This window comes from Balaenoptera physalus, assembly GCF_965194825.1.
Source record: "Balaenoptera physalus genome assembly, chromosome: 5".
Lineage (NCBI taxonomy): Eukaryota > Metazoa > Chordata > Mammalia > Artiodactyla > Balaenopteridae > Balaenoptera > Balaenoptera physalus.
Window position 1 is genome coordinate 136,823,483 of NC_138884.1, and position 16,489 is coordinate 136,839,971.

At 35.6% G+C, this 16,489-nt stretch overlaps 2 protein-coding genes across 11 annotated transcripts in view; one reads left to right on the top strand and one right to left on the bottom strand.

The window, feature by feature from the left end:
- Positions 1–4,547, top strand: part of LARP1B (La ribonucleoprotein 1B) — a 129,577-nt gene extending 125,030 nt beyond the window's left edge. For 9 of the 10 annotated variants that reach the window (XM_082462105.1, XM_082462106.1, XM_082462107.1 and 6 more), the window contains 3 exons: positions 524–633; positions 1,371–1,498; positions 3,272–4,547. In XM_082462105.1, coding sequence (XP_082318231.1) covers positions 524–633; positions 1,371–1,498; positions 3,272–3,517 — 484 coding nt within the window. In that variant the 3' untranslated portion in view covers positions 3,518–4,547. Of the gene's footprint in view, positions 1–523; positions 634–1,370; positions 1,499–3,271 lie in introns of those variants that run through there. The other variant, XR_014263750.1, reaches the window with a different exon arrangement.
- Positions 1–16,489, bottom strand: part of PGRMC2 (progesterone receptor membrane component 2) — a 64,965-nt gene that overhangs the window by 4,273 nt on the left and 44,203 nt on the right. The window lies entirely within an intron of this gene.

The window sequence follows — 16,489 nt, forward strand, 5'->3', positions numbered from 1 at the left end:
GGTTTGTCCCTTTATAGTTGAATGGGTCAACCACACCTAGGATCTATGGCCCAAGAGTATGGTCTTTATCTTCCTAGAGATTATGTTCAAGAGTATTTAATACCATGTACTAACACACCATTATAAGCCTTGGTTTGGGAAAAAATCTAAAACATTGCCAATCTGTCACTCTTTTGAAATACCAGGGAAAAATACCAGGGAGTTCTTCAGAAATACCAGGGAGAGATCCTCTGTCTGTTCAAATAAGCCATAGTGTAGTTGTCCAAGGGCTGCCTCTTATTTTGCATATTCCCAGTATACCTCCATGAGATGCTATGCCTGAGTCAACAAAAATAGCAAAGCCAGCTGTGGATTACTAATTACCACTTCAGCTAAAAATCTTCATACTAAAAATTACATACATTTGAACACTTTTGTTTGAGATTATTTGTGTCATGTTTTCCTGTATCAGTGCTGTTAAATATGACTATTTGCATTGTCATAGGAAAAATTTTATTATAAACTTTTTATTTTCTTCCCACAGGTATGGATTAGAATGTCTGTTCAGGTTTTATAGTTATGGACTGGAAAAAAAATTCAGACAAGAAATTTTTAAGGATTTCCAAGAAGAAACCAAAAAAGACTACGAATCTGGTAAAACAAAACAATAACCTTATTCTATTTGGAAATTGTAAATCTGAGTCTGTCAATAAATAGGGAGTTTGTAACTGTTTTTTTAGGGCAGACTATTTAAGACTTTCAGGCCACTGTTATGGTTTGTGATGAAGGATAGAGCACCGTATAGTATGAAGGTCTTACTTGTGAGATGTTGGAAAATAGCCACTCCGAAGTGTTTCCTTTATGGATTTGTATTTTGTCTTTATTCATTTGACACACATGACTACTCACTGATGTTCCATTACATGAAAATTCTATGCAACATGAGCAAGTGTGCTTGGAAAGGTGGAATAGCACAGTAACAGTGCAGACTCTGGGCTAGATCCCTAAGTCTGAATCCCATTTCCCCTACTTTGTAGCTCTGTGGCCATGGGTAAGTTACTTAACCTTGTTAGAAAAACAAACAAAAAAAACTCCAAAAACCTTGTTAGCCTCAGTTTACTCATCAGTAATATACCCAAGAGCACCTATATTATAGGGTTGTATATAGTTCAAATTAGTTTAATATACAATAAACCACTTAAATAATACCTGTTACATGGCAAATGCTCAATAAATGTTAGCTGCCATTATTCATTACAATGTCTTATCTTCAAGATCTAGATAAAGTGTATCTAGAAGACATGGTTTAATGCTGGTAGGATCATATCCAATATGAATCATTTTTTAAAGATTCTATATATTTTATCATGTATGTTCTTCTTTGTTATTAGGTCAGCTGTATGGATTAGAAAAGTTTTGGGCTTATCTAAAATATTCTCAATCTAAGACACATTCTATTGACCCCAAACTTCAGGAATACCTCTGTAGCTTTAAGAAGTTGGAAGACTTCCGTGTTGATGTAAGTTTTAAGTCCTTTCCCCTGTATTATTTTTATTACTCTTATGCTTGAGCTATCAGTGACTTTCTTAAGTTTAATTTTATAATTTTTATTTTTTAAATTTAATATTGAAAATTTAACTTTCCAGTTTTGAAATCAAACTTTAAAAGAGGTGCAAAAGTAGTATAGAGAATTCCCATATATTCTGTTTACCCAGAGTCCCTAAATGTTAATATCTTACATAACCATGGAGCAATGGTCAGTTCACTTTAATTTTGATATGCATGATAAACATTTTATGGATTTAGTAACTTTTATGTGGATATGTTACTCATTTCTCACTAGCAGTTTTTATTTATTTATTTATATATTTTTTTTAACGATTTCTTTATTATTTATTTTATTTTATTTATTTTTGGCTGCGCCGGGTCTTAGTCGCGGCACACGGAATATTCGTTGTGGCACACGGGCTTCTCTCTAGTTGTGGCATGTGGGTTTTCTCTTCTTTAGTTGTGTCGTGCAGGCTCTAGGGCCCGTGGACTCTGTAGTTGTGGTGTGCGGGTTCCAGAGCATGTGGGCTCTGTAGTCTGCAGCACGCAGGCTCTCTAGTTGAGGCGCATGAGCTCAGGAGTTGTGGTGTGTGGGCTTAGTTGCCCCACGGCATATGAGATCTTAGTTCCCTGACCAGAAATTGAACCCGCATCCCCTGCATTTAAGGTAGATTCTTTACCACTGGACCACCAGGGAAGTCCCCTCACTAACAGTTTTTAAATTTTTCACTTTTTATGTACTTGTATCCTATAGTTTCCATAACACGTGCTCATATAACATGGATTTATGGTTCCCCACGTAATAAAATTAGGGCAAGAATGTTATGTGCATGTGTAGAGACAGGAGAATAGGCTTTAGACAATTTGATTTCAAGAGGAAAAGGAAAACATTTTAAAAAAAGAAGGGGATGAGCATAATAAGTTGAAAAGGAGAAAGAAGAGAAGAGAGAAGGAAAGAAGAATCAAAAAGAGCAGAAAAGAGAGAGGTGAAAGGAAGGCTAGGTTCATCTCTGCTTAGTATTATAATTAGTTTGTCTTTTGTAGTTTTGTCTAAATAGATTTGATAGCCCAAGGATGGAGTTAATAGAAGTGCCTCCATCTCTGGAATTAAAGAGCTGTGTTTCAGACTTCCCTGGCAGTCCAGTGGTTAAGACTACGCATTTCCCAATGCAAGGGGCATGGATTCGATCCCTGGTCAGGGAACCAAGATCCCTCATGCCTTGCAGCATGGCCAAAAATTGAAAAAAAAAAAAAAAGCTATGTTTCTGGAGTGGTCCAGCCAGTTCTGTCACAAGATGTCCCTGCTTTATAATACTAGTGATTTTTGCCCTATCTGAACAGAAGCCAAGAATTCAGACCTCTGCTTTTAAATACTGTGGAAGTTTGGAGAAGGAAGGGGTTAGAGTTATAAATGCTTTGCAACTGACAGAAGTTGCATAAAGAAGGAAAATAGCCTCTCTGAAACATTTTCCCAGAGACAACGAACCCAGCCTTATGCTTATGCCCTACTATTTAGTTCAAACCCTAAAACACAGTAGCTTAATAAACATGTTGAATGAAAGAATTGACTGATAAGGAGGAAATTTAAGTTTAATACCTTAAATTGCTGTTAAGTTTTCATTATACTAATAAAATCTACTGAAGTGCCGGCATAGTTTCCCTCTGTTAGAAAAGTCTGGCCTTAGATTTTGAAGGGAGGAAAAAATAGTAAAATCATCACTATGTTGTCTTTCATAATTTGCAGCCCCCTATAGGTGAGGAATTTGAAAGAAAAAGACATTCATCTACTTCTGGTGAGGAGAGTAATCGTCACAGACTTCCGTCTAATTCCTCTACAAAGTCACCGAGTGCTGCTAAGCCTACACCTGCCAATCGGCTTCGGGTCCCAACAAACTCTCCCAGAAGGAATACTTCACAGCAGTCCAATGACAATTCACACCAGAACAGTGCTGCCTCAGTCTCAACACATGGTGAACTGCCTGAGAAATAGACTCTGATGAAAGTTGTTTGCCCTTGAAATCAACATTTACATCAGTAATTATTGGGGGAAATCTTCTGATGTTTAATTGTGATAAATTGGTAGCATTGGAAGAAAAATGGTAGCATTTTTTTCTAGGAAGATAAATTCTAAAAACGTTTTCCCTGATTTCACGAATAAGTATAATTTTGGTAACCTTTTATAGAGATCCTCTAGTAATATATTTTGGTCTCAAATATATATTTGAAATAATATATTTCTTTTTCAAAGCCATTGTTTATAAGAACAGCATTCCTTAAATATATACAAAAACAACACAAGGAATGCCTAACATTTCAGCTCATACTTCTTAAAGAAGATATAGTATGTTATAGTCATCTATTCTATAGAGCTTTCTTAAAGAATCCAATAACCCCACTGTCAATTCATATTTGAACTTACCAAAAACAAAGGACAATTATGTATATGTTTTTTAAATTCAGAAAAAGAATGTGAAATGATACATTTGCTTTTCTTTTAGATTTATAGTTTAAAGAAAACTATTTTTTTTTTTTTTTTTACAGAAGTAGAAATATATTGCAGTTATATTGAAGTATATGCACTTTGGATGTTGGGTTTTGCTTTTTTCCCCGCTAGTCATGCCTCATGATTTCCATAGTTATTGTTGTGTTGGTATGGAGTGTTCTGAATTGGCATCAGCCAGTTACATATTAGAAGAGATTTACTTTTTGTGACTCTATAAACCTGCACAAGTAATTGAAAACTGAGTTGGGATTGGTTGGAATACTGTCCTAAATTAGTTAAATCTTGCACTGTTTTGAATGCATTTGCTGTTTGTACAGCTGCAGGTGTGTATGTCACAAGTAGTCAGATTATCTTCAGTTTAAAAGGAGTAACTTTTTGTGTCCTTTACTTTGTTTTATGCTTATAATAAGTGTTTTCAAGAAATGAATTGACTTCTAATTTTTATTGCTGTTGCAACCGATGTAAATGATAGTTTCAGTTTTTGTGGGAATTAAAATAAAGCACTTATTCTAAATTATTTGAATTGATTTTTAATTATTTTTGTTTAGAATACAGCTGAAAAGCCGTAATTTTCAAATTCTGCTAGTAGAAGACCACTGTAGTGGGTGGGCCAAAAGTTTCGTTCAGTTTTTTTCTGTAAGATGTCTTTAACTTTATTTGAAACAATTTTGTTAGATTGTATGTGACAGCTGTCAGATCAGTGTGCATTTAAAAAAAGACTTACCAAAATTGGTGAATTTTTGTATAGCCATTTTAATATTGAAGATGGAAGGAAAAAAGCAATATTTTTAGCATATTATGCTTTATTATTTCAAGAAAGGTAAAAATGCAACTGAAACGCACAAAAAGATTTGTGCAGTGTGTGAAGAACGTGCTGTGACTGATCAAATATGTCAAAAGTGGTTTGTGAAGTTTCATGCTGGAGATTTCTTACTGGATAATGCTCCACGGTTGGGTAGACCAGTTTAAGTTGATAGGGATCAAACCGAAAAAATAATTGAGAACAATCAACATTATACCATGAGGAAGATAGCTGACATACTCAAAATATCCAAATCAAGCGTTGAAAATCATCTGCACCAGCTTGGTTATGTGAATCGCTTTGATGTTTGGGTTCCACATAGGTGAAGTGAAAAAAACCGTCTTGACCGTATTTCCTCATGTGAGTCTCTACTGAAACGTAATGAAAATGTTCCGTTTTTAAAACAAATTGTGACGGGTGATGAAAAGTGGTTACTGTACAACAATGTGGAATGGAAAAGATCTTGGGGCAAGAGAAATGCACCACCACCAGCCACACCAAAGGCCAGTCTTCATCCAAAGAAGGTGATGTTGTTTATATGGTGGGATTGGAAGGGAGTCCTCTATTATGAGCTCCTTCCGGAAAACCAAACGATTAATTCCAACAAGTACTGCTCCCAGTTAGACCAACTGAAAGCAGCACTCGATGAAAAGTGTCCAGAATTAGTCAACAGAAAATACATAATCTTCCATCAGGATAACGCAAGGCTGCGTGTCTCTTTGATGACCAGGCAAAAATCGTTACAGCTTGGCTGGGAAGTTCTGATCCATCCGCCATATTCACCAGACATTGCACCTTCGGATTTCCATTTCAGTCTTCACAAAATTCTCTTAATGGAAAAAATTTCAATTCCCTGGAAGACTGCAAAAGGCACCTGGAACAGTTCTTTGCTCAAAAAGATAAAAAGTTTTGGGAAGATGGAATTACGAAGTTGCCTGAAAAATGGCAGAAGGTTGTGGAACAGAAAGGTTAATACGTTGTTCAATAAAGTTCTTGGTGAAAATGAAAAATGTGTCTTTTATTTTTACTTAAAAAACCGAAGGCACTTTTTGGCCCACCCAATATGTTGTGAATGAAGTTTCAGTGTTAAACTTACAACCATTTTTATTTAGCTTATGTGTTTTCTTGTATTGGCAAGAAGCAGCTAGTTTAATACACTAAATTTATTATTTTCTTTTTGGTGTCTGGTTCTTATAGAATGACAGTATTGAAATACATATCTTATTTGGATAAGTGGACTATTCTTTAGTAAATAAGAGATTTTCATTAGGTTATTTCCATGAATAAATGATAATCTGCCATTTTATGATATTTAATATTGGGGAGGTCATTTTGATATTTTAATTTTAAGAAAAAGTCAAGTCAAATTTGAATATTCAGAAAATATACTTAGATCTTGGAAAGAGAATGCAAAACAACTAATAGATTTAGAATAATAAATTTTAAAATGTTTTCTTAAGTGCAGATGTAGTTCTGGCTTTTCAGTGAGGAATTTCCAAACCATGCTTATTAGCTTTAAGCGGTCTCTTGAAATTACCTAAAATTATCTAAGAATCTTTCTCAGTATCCTTTTTGTGTTGAACACATACATCTGAAACCTGTATTTAACCTAAGATTACTTCCACTCACCTAAATATGCAAATGTAAATTTGATTGGAAAATTGTATATTTTATATGAAAATACAGTAATCAAGAGTTTTGTGATGTGTAATAAATTAGTAATTTTATCATATTATTTTGATTATAAAAACAGTACATGTAAATTAGGAAATTTAGAAAAGCACAAAGAGGAAAATAAAGTACTTTTTTAAAAAAGAAAAAAAACTGGTATCATGCTATACATATAGCATTATAACCTGCTTTTTGACGTAGAGGTGAGCATTTTCTGATGTCATTAATCTTTCTACACCATGACTTTTACAAGTTATGTAGTATTCTAGCATATGGATGTGCCATAGTTTATTTAGCTGAATCACCTATGGTTGAAATTTTACATATGGCCAGGTTTGGGCTGTTACAAACAACAATTTAATTTATCTGATATCCCTACAGATAAATCTTTGTGTATAAACTTGGAGTTATTGCCTAGCATAAATTCCTAGAAGTTGAAATTCTAAGTAAAAATGTATTTCCATTCAATGTACACTAGAATGGTTGCACAGTTTACACTTTTACCAACAGCATCTGCTTTTCTATGTCCTCAAAAACTGGTTATTATAAATCTTTCTCTTTGAAAGACTGAGAAGCAAAAAATATTATTTTAATGTCATTATTAAGATCATCATTTTAATCAGGTTACTAATGAGTGATAATTTTTATTGTTTATTAACTACATTATTTGTAGATCGCTTGGTCATATCTTTCATGTTTTCCTTTTGGAGTGATTGTCTTTTTCTGATTTATAGAGCTTTTTTACTTATCAAGGCTATTAACCCTTTGCTTTCTAATTTTGTTTATGTATGTTTGACGTAGTATGTACATTTTTTTGGTAAAAAGTTTAAAAATTATACCCCTTAAATTTCAAATGCGAAACTTGAGCAAATAAAAGCATTGTTATTCAATGAAAAGAAAAATATTATTGACTATAAATCTAAATAGTCCTACCCAAAATATGTGTAAGTTCCTAGAGAACTTCCTTCCTTGTGATTTTGTAGTTTTCAATTTTATTAAATAAAAAAGACAACATTAAAATGTTTAAATCTAAACTACTTGTCCTTTTAAAGGGATAGTTGAAGCCATCTTTGGAATTCTTTATACAAAAAGGAATTAAAGAAGAAAGTTATATTTTAAAATAGATATCATTTTAGTTTTTAAATAGATTTTATTTTTTAAACTTGTTTTGCCTGCTTGGGACTTCACTCTGACATTCTCTCTTGCTTCTCCTTGCCATTATACTGAATGATATTACCTCTTTCTGTGCTTAATCTTATCTTTCACCTAATTTCTTAGCTCTTACGAAACTGCTTATTTTTATTTTATTATATAGGAGACGGATCCAAGAGAGTAATACCTAATTATATCGCCACTAGATGGCAGAATGGAATAAGATCAGTAAGTCTTTTGAGAGGCATGTGTGTGTGTGTGTGTGTGTGTGTGTGTGTGTGTGTGTGTGTGTGTGTGTGTTGAAGAACTCTCACTCCATCTTGTGGTGATATGTGATTATATCAATTACTCTTACATTCCTAATAGCCACATGTTCTCAACAACTCGTGATTACCTTGTTACAGCAATGCCAAATTGTGCTTAGTTATTAGTAAATAAATACAGTAACAGCATTAAGTTTTATATATGGTTAAAGATAAAAATGCTATTGCTTTGGTTTCTTTTTTGTCATTTCACTTAAAAATTTGAAGTACTTCCTTAGCATTATTTGTGATTAACTCTTGAGCTGTAAACAAGGCAAGAAAATTTTAAGATGCATCTGTTTGTCTAGCTAACCTGTGTAGTTAAATCCTGCCTGAAATATGAGAAACTTAAAACTAGATGGTACTCTTATGACTAGAACAAAATGTTATCACATAGTTAGTTGAATGGCAGAGCAAGAATTTGTACTCAAATAGTCTAGCTCCAGACCTCGAGCTAGTCGTCTTAACCAGACTGTTCTTTAATAGCTTGAAATATTGGAACGCATGAACACTGACTCCAGAACTCAAAATGCTGTGATTCTTAACTATTATGAAACCAAGATTATATTCTTGTGGTTAAGACTGTAAAGTTGTTTTATCTTGGGCATCTTCTGCAGTAACGAGTGGTCTAGTGGAATATTTAAATATATAAGTACATTAAGTGCAATATGGTAAATCCTCTTTGGGGGGGAAATCATGATTAGTGACAATATCACTCGTGTTTAAATATTTGCCTAGAATTAGCTACAGTAAAATAAAAACTAAACATTTTATTCAGAATACAACTAGAAATTTTGCATTACATTAGAGTTACTATTGTCAACTGAAGATATTAGATACTATTCTATTCAGAAATAATGGTGTTCCAGTCTTTAGAAAGCTTGAAGGAAATATGCCACATGGGTTAATTAACAGGAAGCACCTCTGGCTTTATACCTTTTTACCAATTTTCTGAATTCTTTACAATGAGCCTGTTTTTAACTTGGCCAATTAAAGACATGATTTGGTTAACAGAATGGTTTCTACCAATATATTACACATATTTGCTTCAGATAAAAAAGCAGAATGTGCTGTTTGTTGTTTTGATTTTGTTTCTTCCGGGTAGCATGTTAAGTCTACAAAATTGAATACCTTTCTCAGGTATTTTAAGGTACGTTAGACCTTCATTACAACATGAACGCAACCATAGTACTGTAATGTTTTTAATGTTAAAATTTTCTGGTTTCTGGTTGAATGCCCTTAAGTATAATCTAAGGTGAGACTGACTTTTTTTTTTTTTTTTTTTTTTTTTTTTTTAAAGTTATTTATTTATTTTTATATTTATGGCTGTGTTGGGTCTTCGTTTCTGTGTGAGGGCTTTCTCCATTTGCGGCAAGCGGGGGCCACTCTTCATCGCGATGCGCGGGCCTCTCACTGTCGCAGCCTCTGTTGTTGCGGAGCACAGGCTCCAGACGCGCAGGCTCAGCAATTGTGGCTCACGGGCCTAGTCACTCCGCGGCATGTGGGATCTTCCCAGACCAGGGTTCGAACCCGTGTCCCCTGCATTGGCAGGCAGATTCTCAACCACTGCGCCACCTGGGAAGCCCGAGACTGACTTTTAATGCGTCAATAGAAGGGCTTTGAGAGGGAAGATCTGTGAGACCCCAAAATTTAATATGTAGAATTTTACATACTTACAGGTTCTTTGGGGGAGATAATCCATAGCTTTTTATCAGATTTCTACCAGGATTTATGATCCCAAATATGTTTAATAACCACTGCTCTAGAAATAACTTAGCTTATTTGTCAGACACATGAATTGAATCCTGGCCCCCCTCTCTGTTACAGTCCTTCATCTGCAAAACTGCACTTGCCTCATAGTGTTATAAAGATTAAATGTAAAGCATTTAACACAGTTATCTGACGTGCGGTAAGCACTCAGTAAACATTAGCTATTATTAGGATTAAGAACTGGACCAGTTATCTTCAGGTATGTAAACATATTTTCTCCAGTAGGCTTTGAATGTAATTTTAAATCTTCATGTGAAATTAATCTACTTAAAACATTTTAATTAGCAAAGTCAGATTCCTTGTAATTGTTTCGTTGTCCTAGGATAATAACATTATGAACACTTTTCTGCCCTTCTCACCTCCACGAGAAAAGAACTAGGGTGCTTAGATGCTGTTATTTCTGCTGACTCTGAACAACTGACAAGGGTATGAATTCCATGAAGCAGTCACCAGATCATGAATCTGATTATGGTAATGTCTCACTTTTAGTTATTTCGTCTTTTTTATTCAGTTAACAATTTTGCTCATTATGTTTTCCTAACATCACCACAATCTATTACTTTTGCCTCATCATAAATATCCAGTCCCTGGGCAGGATATGAGAATCTGCCTTTCCATGACTCATGGCCTCTCCCAGGCTCGGTGACACTCCAGTGACTTCCCCACTGCCACTCATTGCCACTTTCTTTTGCATGAACCAGAGTATACCGTGTAAGAACCAAGGGAGGCATCAAAATATCTCGCAAGTCTGTTAAAAACAAACTTTTGAAAACTCTTTTGGGTTGTCCAGGAACTATGGTATAATGTAGTGGTGCTCAAGTTGGGGATATGCCCAAGAGTACATAAATCCTTTTAGAGGAGTTTACATAGGCACAGATAATTTTAAATGAATCAATTTCCAGATTCTCAACTTCCATAAGTACTCCTTCCTAAAACTGATTTATCCATTAATATGCTCGTGTTCCTAATAGTTTTTTCCCATGTTATAAAAGAAAGCCATTGCCCTTACCCATCCCAAATATTACCCTAGATGAGAAAGCCATCAGGGGCCACACAGTGGTGAAACCTTTAATGATTCATTGAGCTCTCATAAACTCATAAGACTTATTGAATTTCTCTGCTTTACAAATACTTCTGTTAAGGGTAAGGTTTTGTGTGTATTTTTGGTTGGTGTGTTATTCAATGAGAGAGTTAAGACATGTTTTTATCAAATCATACAAAATATATACTACAATTACTGTCAGTCCTCATTTTATTTCACCTGATAAAATGTTTAAACTTTTCCATTTCCTATTTATGATACTTTTTTTTTTTTTTTTTTTTTTGGCCACGCAGAACAGCTTGTGGGATCTTAGTTCCCTGACCAAGGATTGAACCCAGGCCCTGGCAGTGAAAGTGCCAAGTCCTAACCACTGGACTGCCAGGGAATTCCCAAGATACAGTATTTTAAAAATAGCTGCCAGATAGATTTGTTTTTAGCAGACAAAAACCTTCTCTTTCATTAGATTTCTTTAAAAAGTTGGATTATGATTCTTCTCAAAATAAGCATTTACCATAAAATTGTGGTGGAGATTGCTGAGCTATTTATCCAGTCCATTTCTTCTTCCCCTCGTCACACTACTAGACTGCATCCTCATCCTCCTGCTGTTTTAGGCTTGCCAGTATAACTGGTTCTGGATACTGGAAGGCAGGGGAGGTAAGGGGCACCACTTCTAGACCTGCCCATGTGCCATCTCCATGCTCATTCTTTCCTTTTTTGACTGTGGAAGCCGTATGTTGAAGACAGCAGAGCCCCGACATCGAGGGACCTGTGTCCCTGAATCACCACCTAGTCCCTTTTGGGACTCTCTATTATCAAGAAATAGTCTTTTGTTGTATTAGGATGTCAAGAACTTGGAGTTACAGTAGTTAGTATTATCTTAACTGATCATGAAAAGTTTACTACCTATGTATAATAATTACCCAAATGTGTATATATGTTGTCTCGATCATTATGTATTAATATTTGTAATAATGACTCCAATCCAGAAGAAAAAAATTTTTTATCAATTAGAGCCACTTATGGTCAGAAGAAAATAAAAAATTTAATTGTGTACTTATTTTTGTTGTAGATACGTATCTGATGTTCAATAAGACATTCAAGCATTAAAATGTATTAGGATAAAAATCTGGAGAAACTGGAATGGAAATACAAGTTCAAGGAGAAAAGAGAAAGGTGTAAGTTTTCTAAATGTTAAAGAAGAGCTTGCTCATATACTTTAAAAAATGCATTTAAATGTTATATTTAGGTTTCATTGACTTCACTTAAAAAGTTATATTTATAACTTTATGTCAGTGTTTATAATGTGCTGGAAGTTATGACCTTTGCAACTATTAAAGTGAAAAATTTTAGACGTCAGCTTAAAATGTGTGAGGGATACATACGTTTATGAAAATTATTTTAGGACGTTTTCAAGGAAAAGTGTTTTAAGACTAATGGGAAAGTGCAGACTTTGGAGTTAAATAGCTCTGCATCCAAATTCTGATTCTGCTGGATCACTGGACAAATTAGGTTAACCCATCTTCCCTTATTCTCCTCCAATATTTAAATGAAAATACGTGTAAATTACTCACTATCTGGCACTAACCTGCTCCTGCTATTAAGAATCTTAATGGGGAGGGTGGCATAAATTAGGAGCTTGGGATTAACATATACACACTACTATACATAAAATAGATAAACAAAAAGGACCTACTTTATAGCACAGGGAACTATATTCAATATCATGTAATAACCTATAATGGAAAATAATCGGAAAAAGAATATAAGAATATATATATATTATATATATGTATATTAGCCACTCAGGTGAAAATAATTTATCAAATCCCTCATATGTGAGAGTGAATTTAAAAATTAGATACAGAGCGGAAAGACTTTTATTTGTGAGAGAAGGGATAATTTTAGAGCACGAACCAAGGGAAGAAGCTCTGTTACATGGCAAAATGGCAGTGGAAGGGACCTTATTTGAGAGGGTACTAAGAAAGATGGCAAGGCTGTTTGTAAAAGAAAAATGAGAAGGAAGCATAAATTTGCTTTAACTTACATTGTTGGTTCTAGTCTACCATGCAATTAAAATAGCTTTTACATTTTAAAGTTACTCAAAAGCTTGCTTTTAAGTTGGTGTAATTATTTTATATGTACCATAAATAGCATGTGCTTTATGAATCTCCTCCCTTGTGTTCAACGTGACTTCTATTTTAAGTAGCTCCAAAGTGATGCCAGAGAGTTAACTAGGTCAACTGCCACCTGTGTTCGTTTCTTTTATAAATCTTTTACATCTCTGAGAGAATTCAAGACATTAAGTATGGCAATTTCTTTACCTAATACCTCTGATTACAGTATGTAGCTATTGACTCAGCAGATGAATGCTAGTGGCCATGGCTGGAAGAGAAGCTGGGGAAGGCTGTGGAATTGCAAAGTTCATGCCTGGTAACAGGGCAAATGTGGTACCTGGTGTCAGCTGACCTTTCTATTAAATTTGGACTTACCACTAGAGTTCTTGCATTTAGGGAAGGGATCAGAGAAAGTCACAAGAGAACCATATTTTGAAAAACGTTAGCCAATGTTGGTGGGAGTATAAATTGGTACAAAAACTCTATGATTGAAAATTTAGCAATAGCTTTCAAATTTTTAAGCACATTTATCCTTTGACCTAGCAATTCCACTTCCCGGAATTTACCCTACAAATACAATCTTTGCACAGTGCAAAGATGTACATACTAGTATAATCATGAAAGCATTATTTTAATAGCATAAGATTAGAAACAACACGAGTATCCATCAGTAAGAGACTGAATCATTGTTACAGTGTGGCCATATAATGGGATTCCATGAAGTATGACAGCTCAACAGTTGATAAGGAATAATGGGGTAGTCTTTAAGGATTAATAGGATAAGGAATAATCTCCAAGATATGTTAAATGAAAAAAGCAAGACGTACAGCATTGTGTGTTAAATTCCACCTTTTGGTTAAAAAAAACATGCACATATCTGCTTGTATACAAATAGAATAGCCCTAGAAGGATAAATAAGAAAGTAATAATAATGGTTGCCTATGGGAAAGTGAATGGGGTAACTGGAGGGTTAGGTGGGAGGGAGACTTTTTACCCTATTTCTTTGGAATGTTGTGCTATATGTACATTAAAAAATTTTTTTTCATTGAGGTATAGTTGATTTACAATATCATGTAAGTTTCAGGTGTACAGCACAGCGATTCAGTTTAAAAAAAAAATATATATATATATATATATATATATTCTCTTTCAGATTCTTTTCCCTTATAGGTTATCACATGATATTGAGCATAGTTCCCAGTACTATACAGTTGGCCCTTGTTGGTTATCTATTTTATACACAGTAGTGTACATAATGTGAATCCCAGCCTCCTAATTTATCTCTCCCCCCAGCGCCCTTTCCGCTTTGTTAACCATAAGTTTGTTTTCTGTGTCTGTGATTCTCTTTCTGCTTTGGAGATAAGTTCATTTGTATTTTTTGTTTTTTGTTTAGATTCCACATGTAAGCCATATCATATGATATTTGTCTTTCCTTGTCTGACTTACTTCATTTAGTACGATAATCTCTAGGTCCATCTAAATGGCATTATTTCATTCTTTTTTTTATGGCTGAGTATTATTCCATTGTATATATACCACATCTTCTTTATCCATTCACTTGTTGATGGACATTTAGGTTGCTTCCATGTCTTGGCTATTGTAAGTAGTGCTGCAATGAACATTGGGGTGCATGTATCTTTTTGAATTACGATTTTCTTTGGATATATGCCCAGGAGAGGGATTGCTGGATCATATGGTAACTTTATTTTTAGTTTTTTAAGGAACCTCCATACTGTTCTCCATAGTGGCTGCACCAATTTATATTCCCACCAACAGTGTAGGAAGGTTCCTTTTTCTCTATACCCTCTCCAGCATTTATTATTTGTAGACTTTTTTAAAAAAATAAGATACTTAATTTCTTTCTTTCTTTCTTTTCTTTTTTCTTTTTTTGGCCACATCGTGTGGTATGTGGGATCTTAGTTCCCCAACCAGGGATCGAACCCACGACCCCTGTATTGAGAGCGTGGAGTCTTAACCACGGGACCGCCAGGGAAGTCCTATTTGTAAACTTTTTGATGATGGCCAGTCTTGACTGGTGTGAGGTGATATCTCATTGCAGTTTTGATTTGCATTTCTCTAATAATTAGCAATGTTGAGCATCTTTTCCTGTGCCTTTTGGCCATCTGTATGTCTTCTTTGGACAAATGTCTCTTTAGGTCTTCTGCCCAGTTTTTGATTGGGTTGTTTGTTTTTTTTAATATTGAGCTGTATGAGCTGTTTGTTATATGTACATTTTTTAAAAGCTAATTTTTTTTTTAAGTTCCTAAGCTTCACAAGGCTAAGAAACTAAGATTTGTTACTATGACTCATCTTAACATGTCCTTTTGGGATTTTAAACAGGAGATAATAAATTATGCTCCTTTTTTTCCCCTTCAGTGCTCCAAACCAACTCAGATATACCCAGGAGTCAGACAGAAGGGGAGCAAAATATCTATTACTTAACCACTAATGTTGGATTTGACAGCTGGGTTTAATGCTCACCCCTTTGCTCAGAAAATTAAACTTGCCCATCCAGAGTCAACTGGACAAATGCAGGCCTCTCCTCAGAGGCAAGAGGCTCACCAGTTAGAAGAGGAAGAGGAGATGAAGAGGGAAAACTGGTCAGTTCTACAGAGAGTTCACCCTGGTAAGAGGAAGGGAGAAAAGAGCGGAGTGGGGCAACTCAGTTCCTTTGCCAGCCTCACCAGTCACTCGCACAGGAAGAGCGAAAGCTGAGAGGAGGGCGGAAATGACCGTTCCCAGTAGAAACTCCTGGAGGGTTTTTAGTTTCTGTTCTGGGGCGTCTGGCAGGGATGCTGTGAAGAGGAGAGATGGGTTTCTCCTATAAGCACCCAGCGTTGCTGGCATCCGGGGCTCTATTTGCTGCTGACCACTGGTACCGACGGATCTCTCCTAATCCCCCTGCATCATCTTTCATACTGGTTTGATCAGCACCCCTGGCATACCTGGCACAGCTTCTCGCCTTTTGCACGCAGCTTCCCTGGCCCCTCTCCCCACTCTGCTGGTGCCCTCTTGCCTTTGCAGACCCCGATCAAGCTCTGCCTCTAGCAGCCCTCGCTCTGCTGAGCCCGTTCAGACCTGTCCTCTGACCCCCACTTTGGCACTCAGCACTCGTTGCCTGTCTTGTTACATTTCTCCTTACGGCTCGAGGCTCTAGTACCTGTGATTTGCAGTCCTAAAGAGATCAGTTAAGGAGAGCTTAACTTCAAGAAAAAAAAAGAGAGACCCTATGGACTACAATTATATGGTTTACATGTGAGAAACTAAGATTTATAACTTATGACTCATTTTGACATCCCAAATACAATATAGAAGACGATGTGTGGTGAAGGGGCTGAGATGTCCCTTCCAGGCCGTAGAACTTATTGTGCAGTGAGGGAAATTTAATCTCTCTCCCTGCTCCCATCTGCTGTTTCCCAGGATACTGTGGTAACTGTTTGCTCATAGATGCCCCAGAAGCTCTTGGAGGCGGCTGAGAATTAAGTTGCTTATTAATTCATTTAGTCTTGACCTACATATGGTTGAATAATCACAGGGCCATCTGTCTTTCTTAATTAACATGCAGAGATGAGGAGATTTCTCCCTACCTTCTGTGGATCTCGTGTG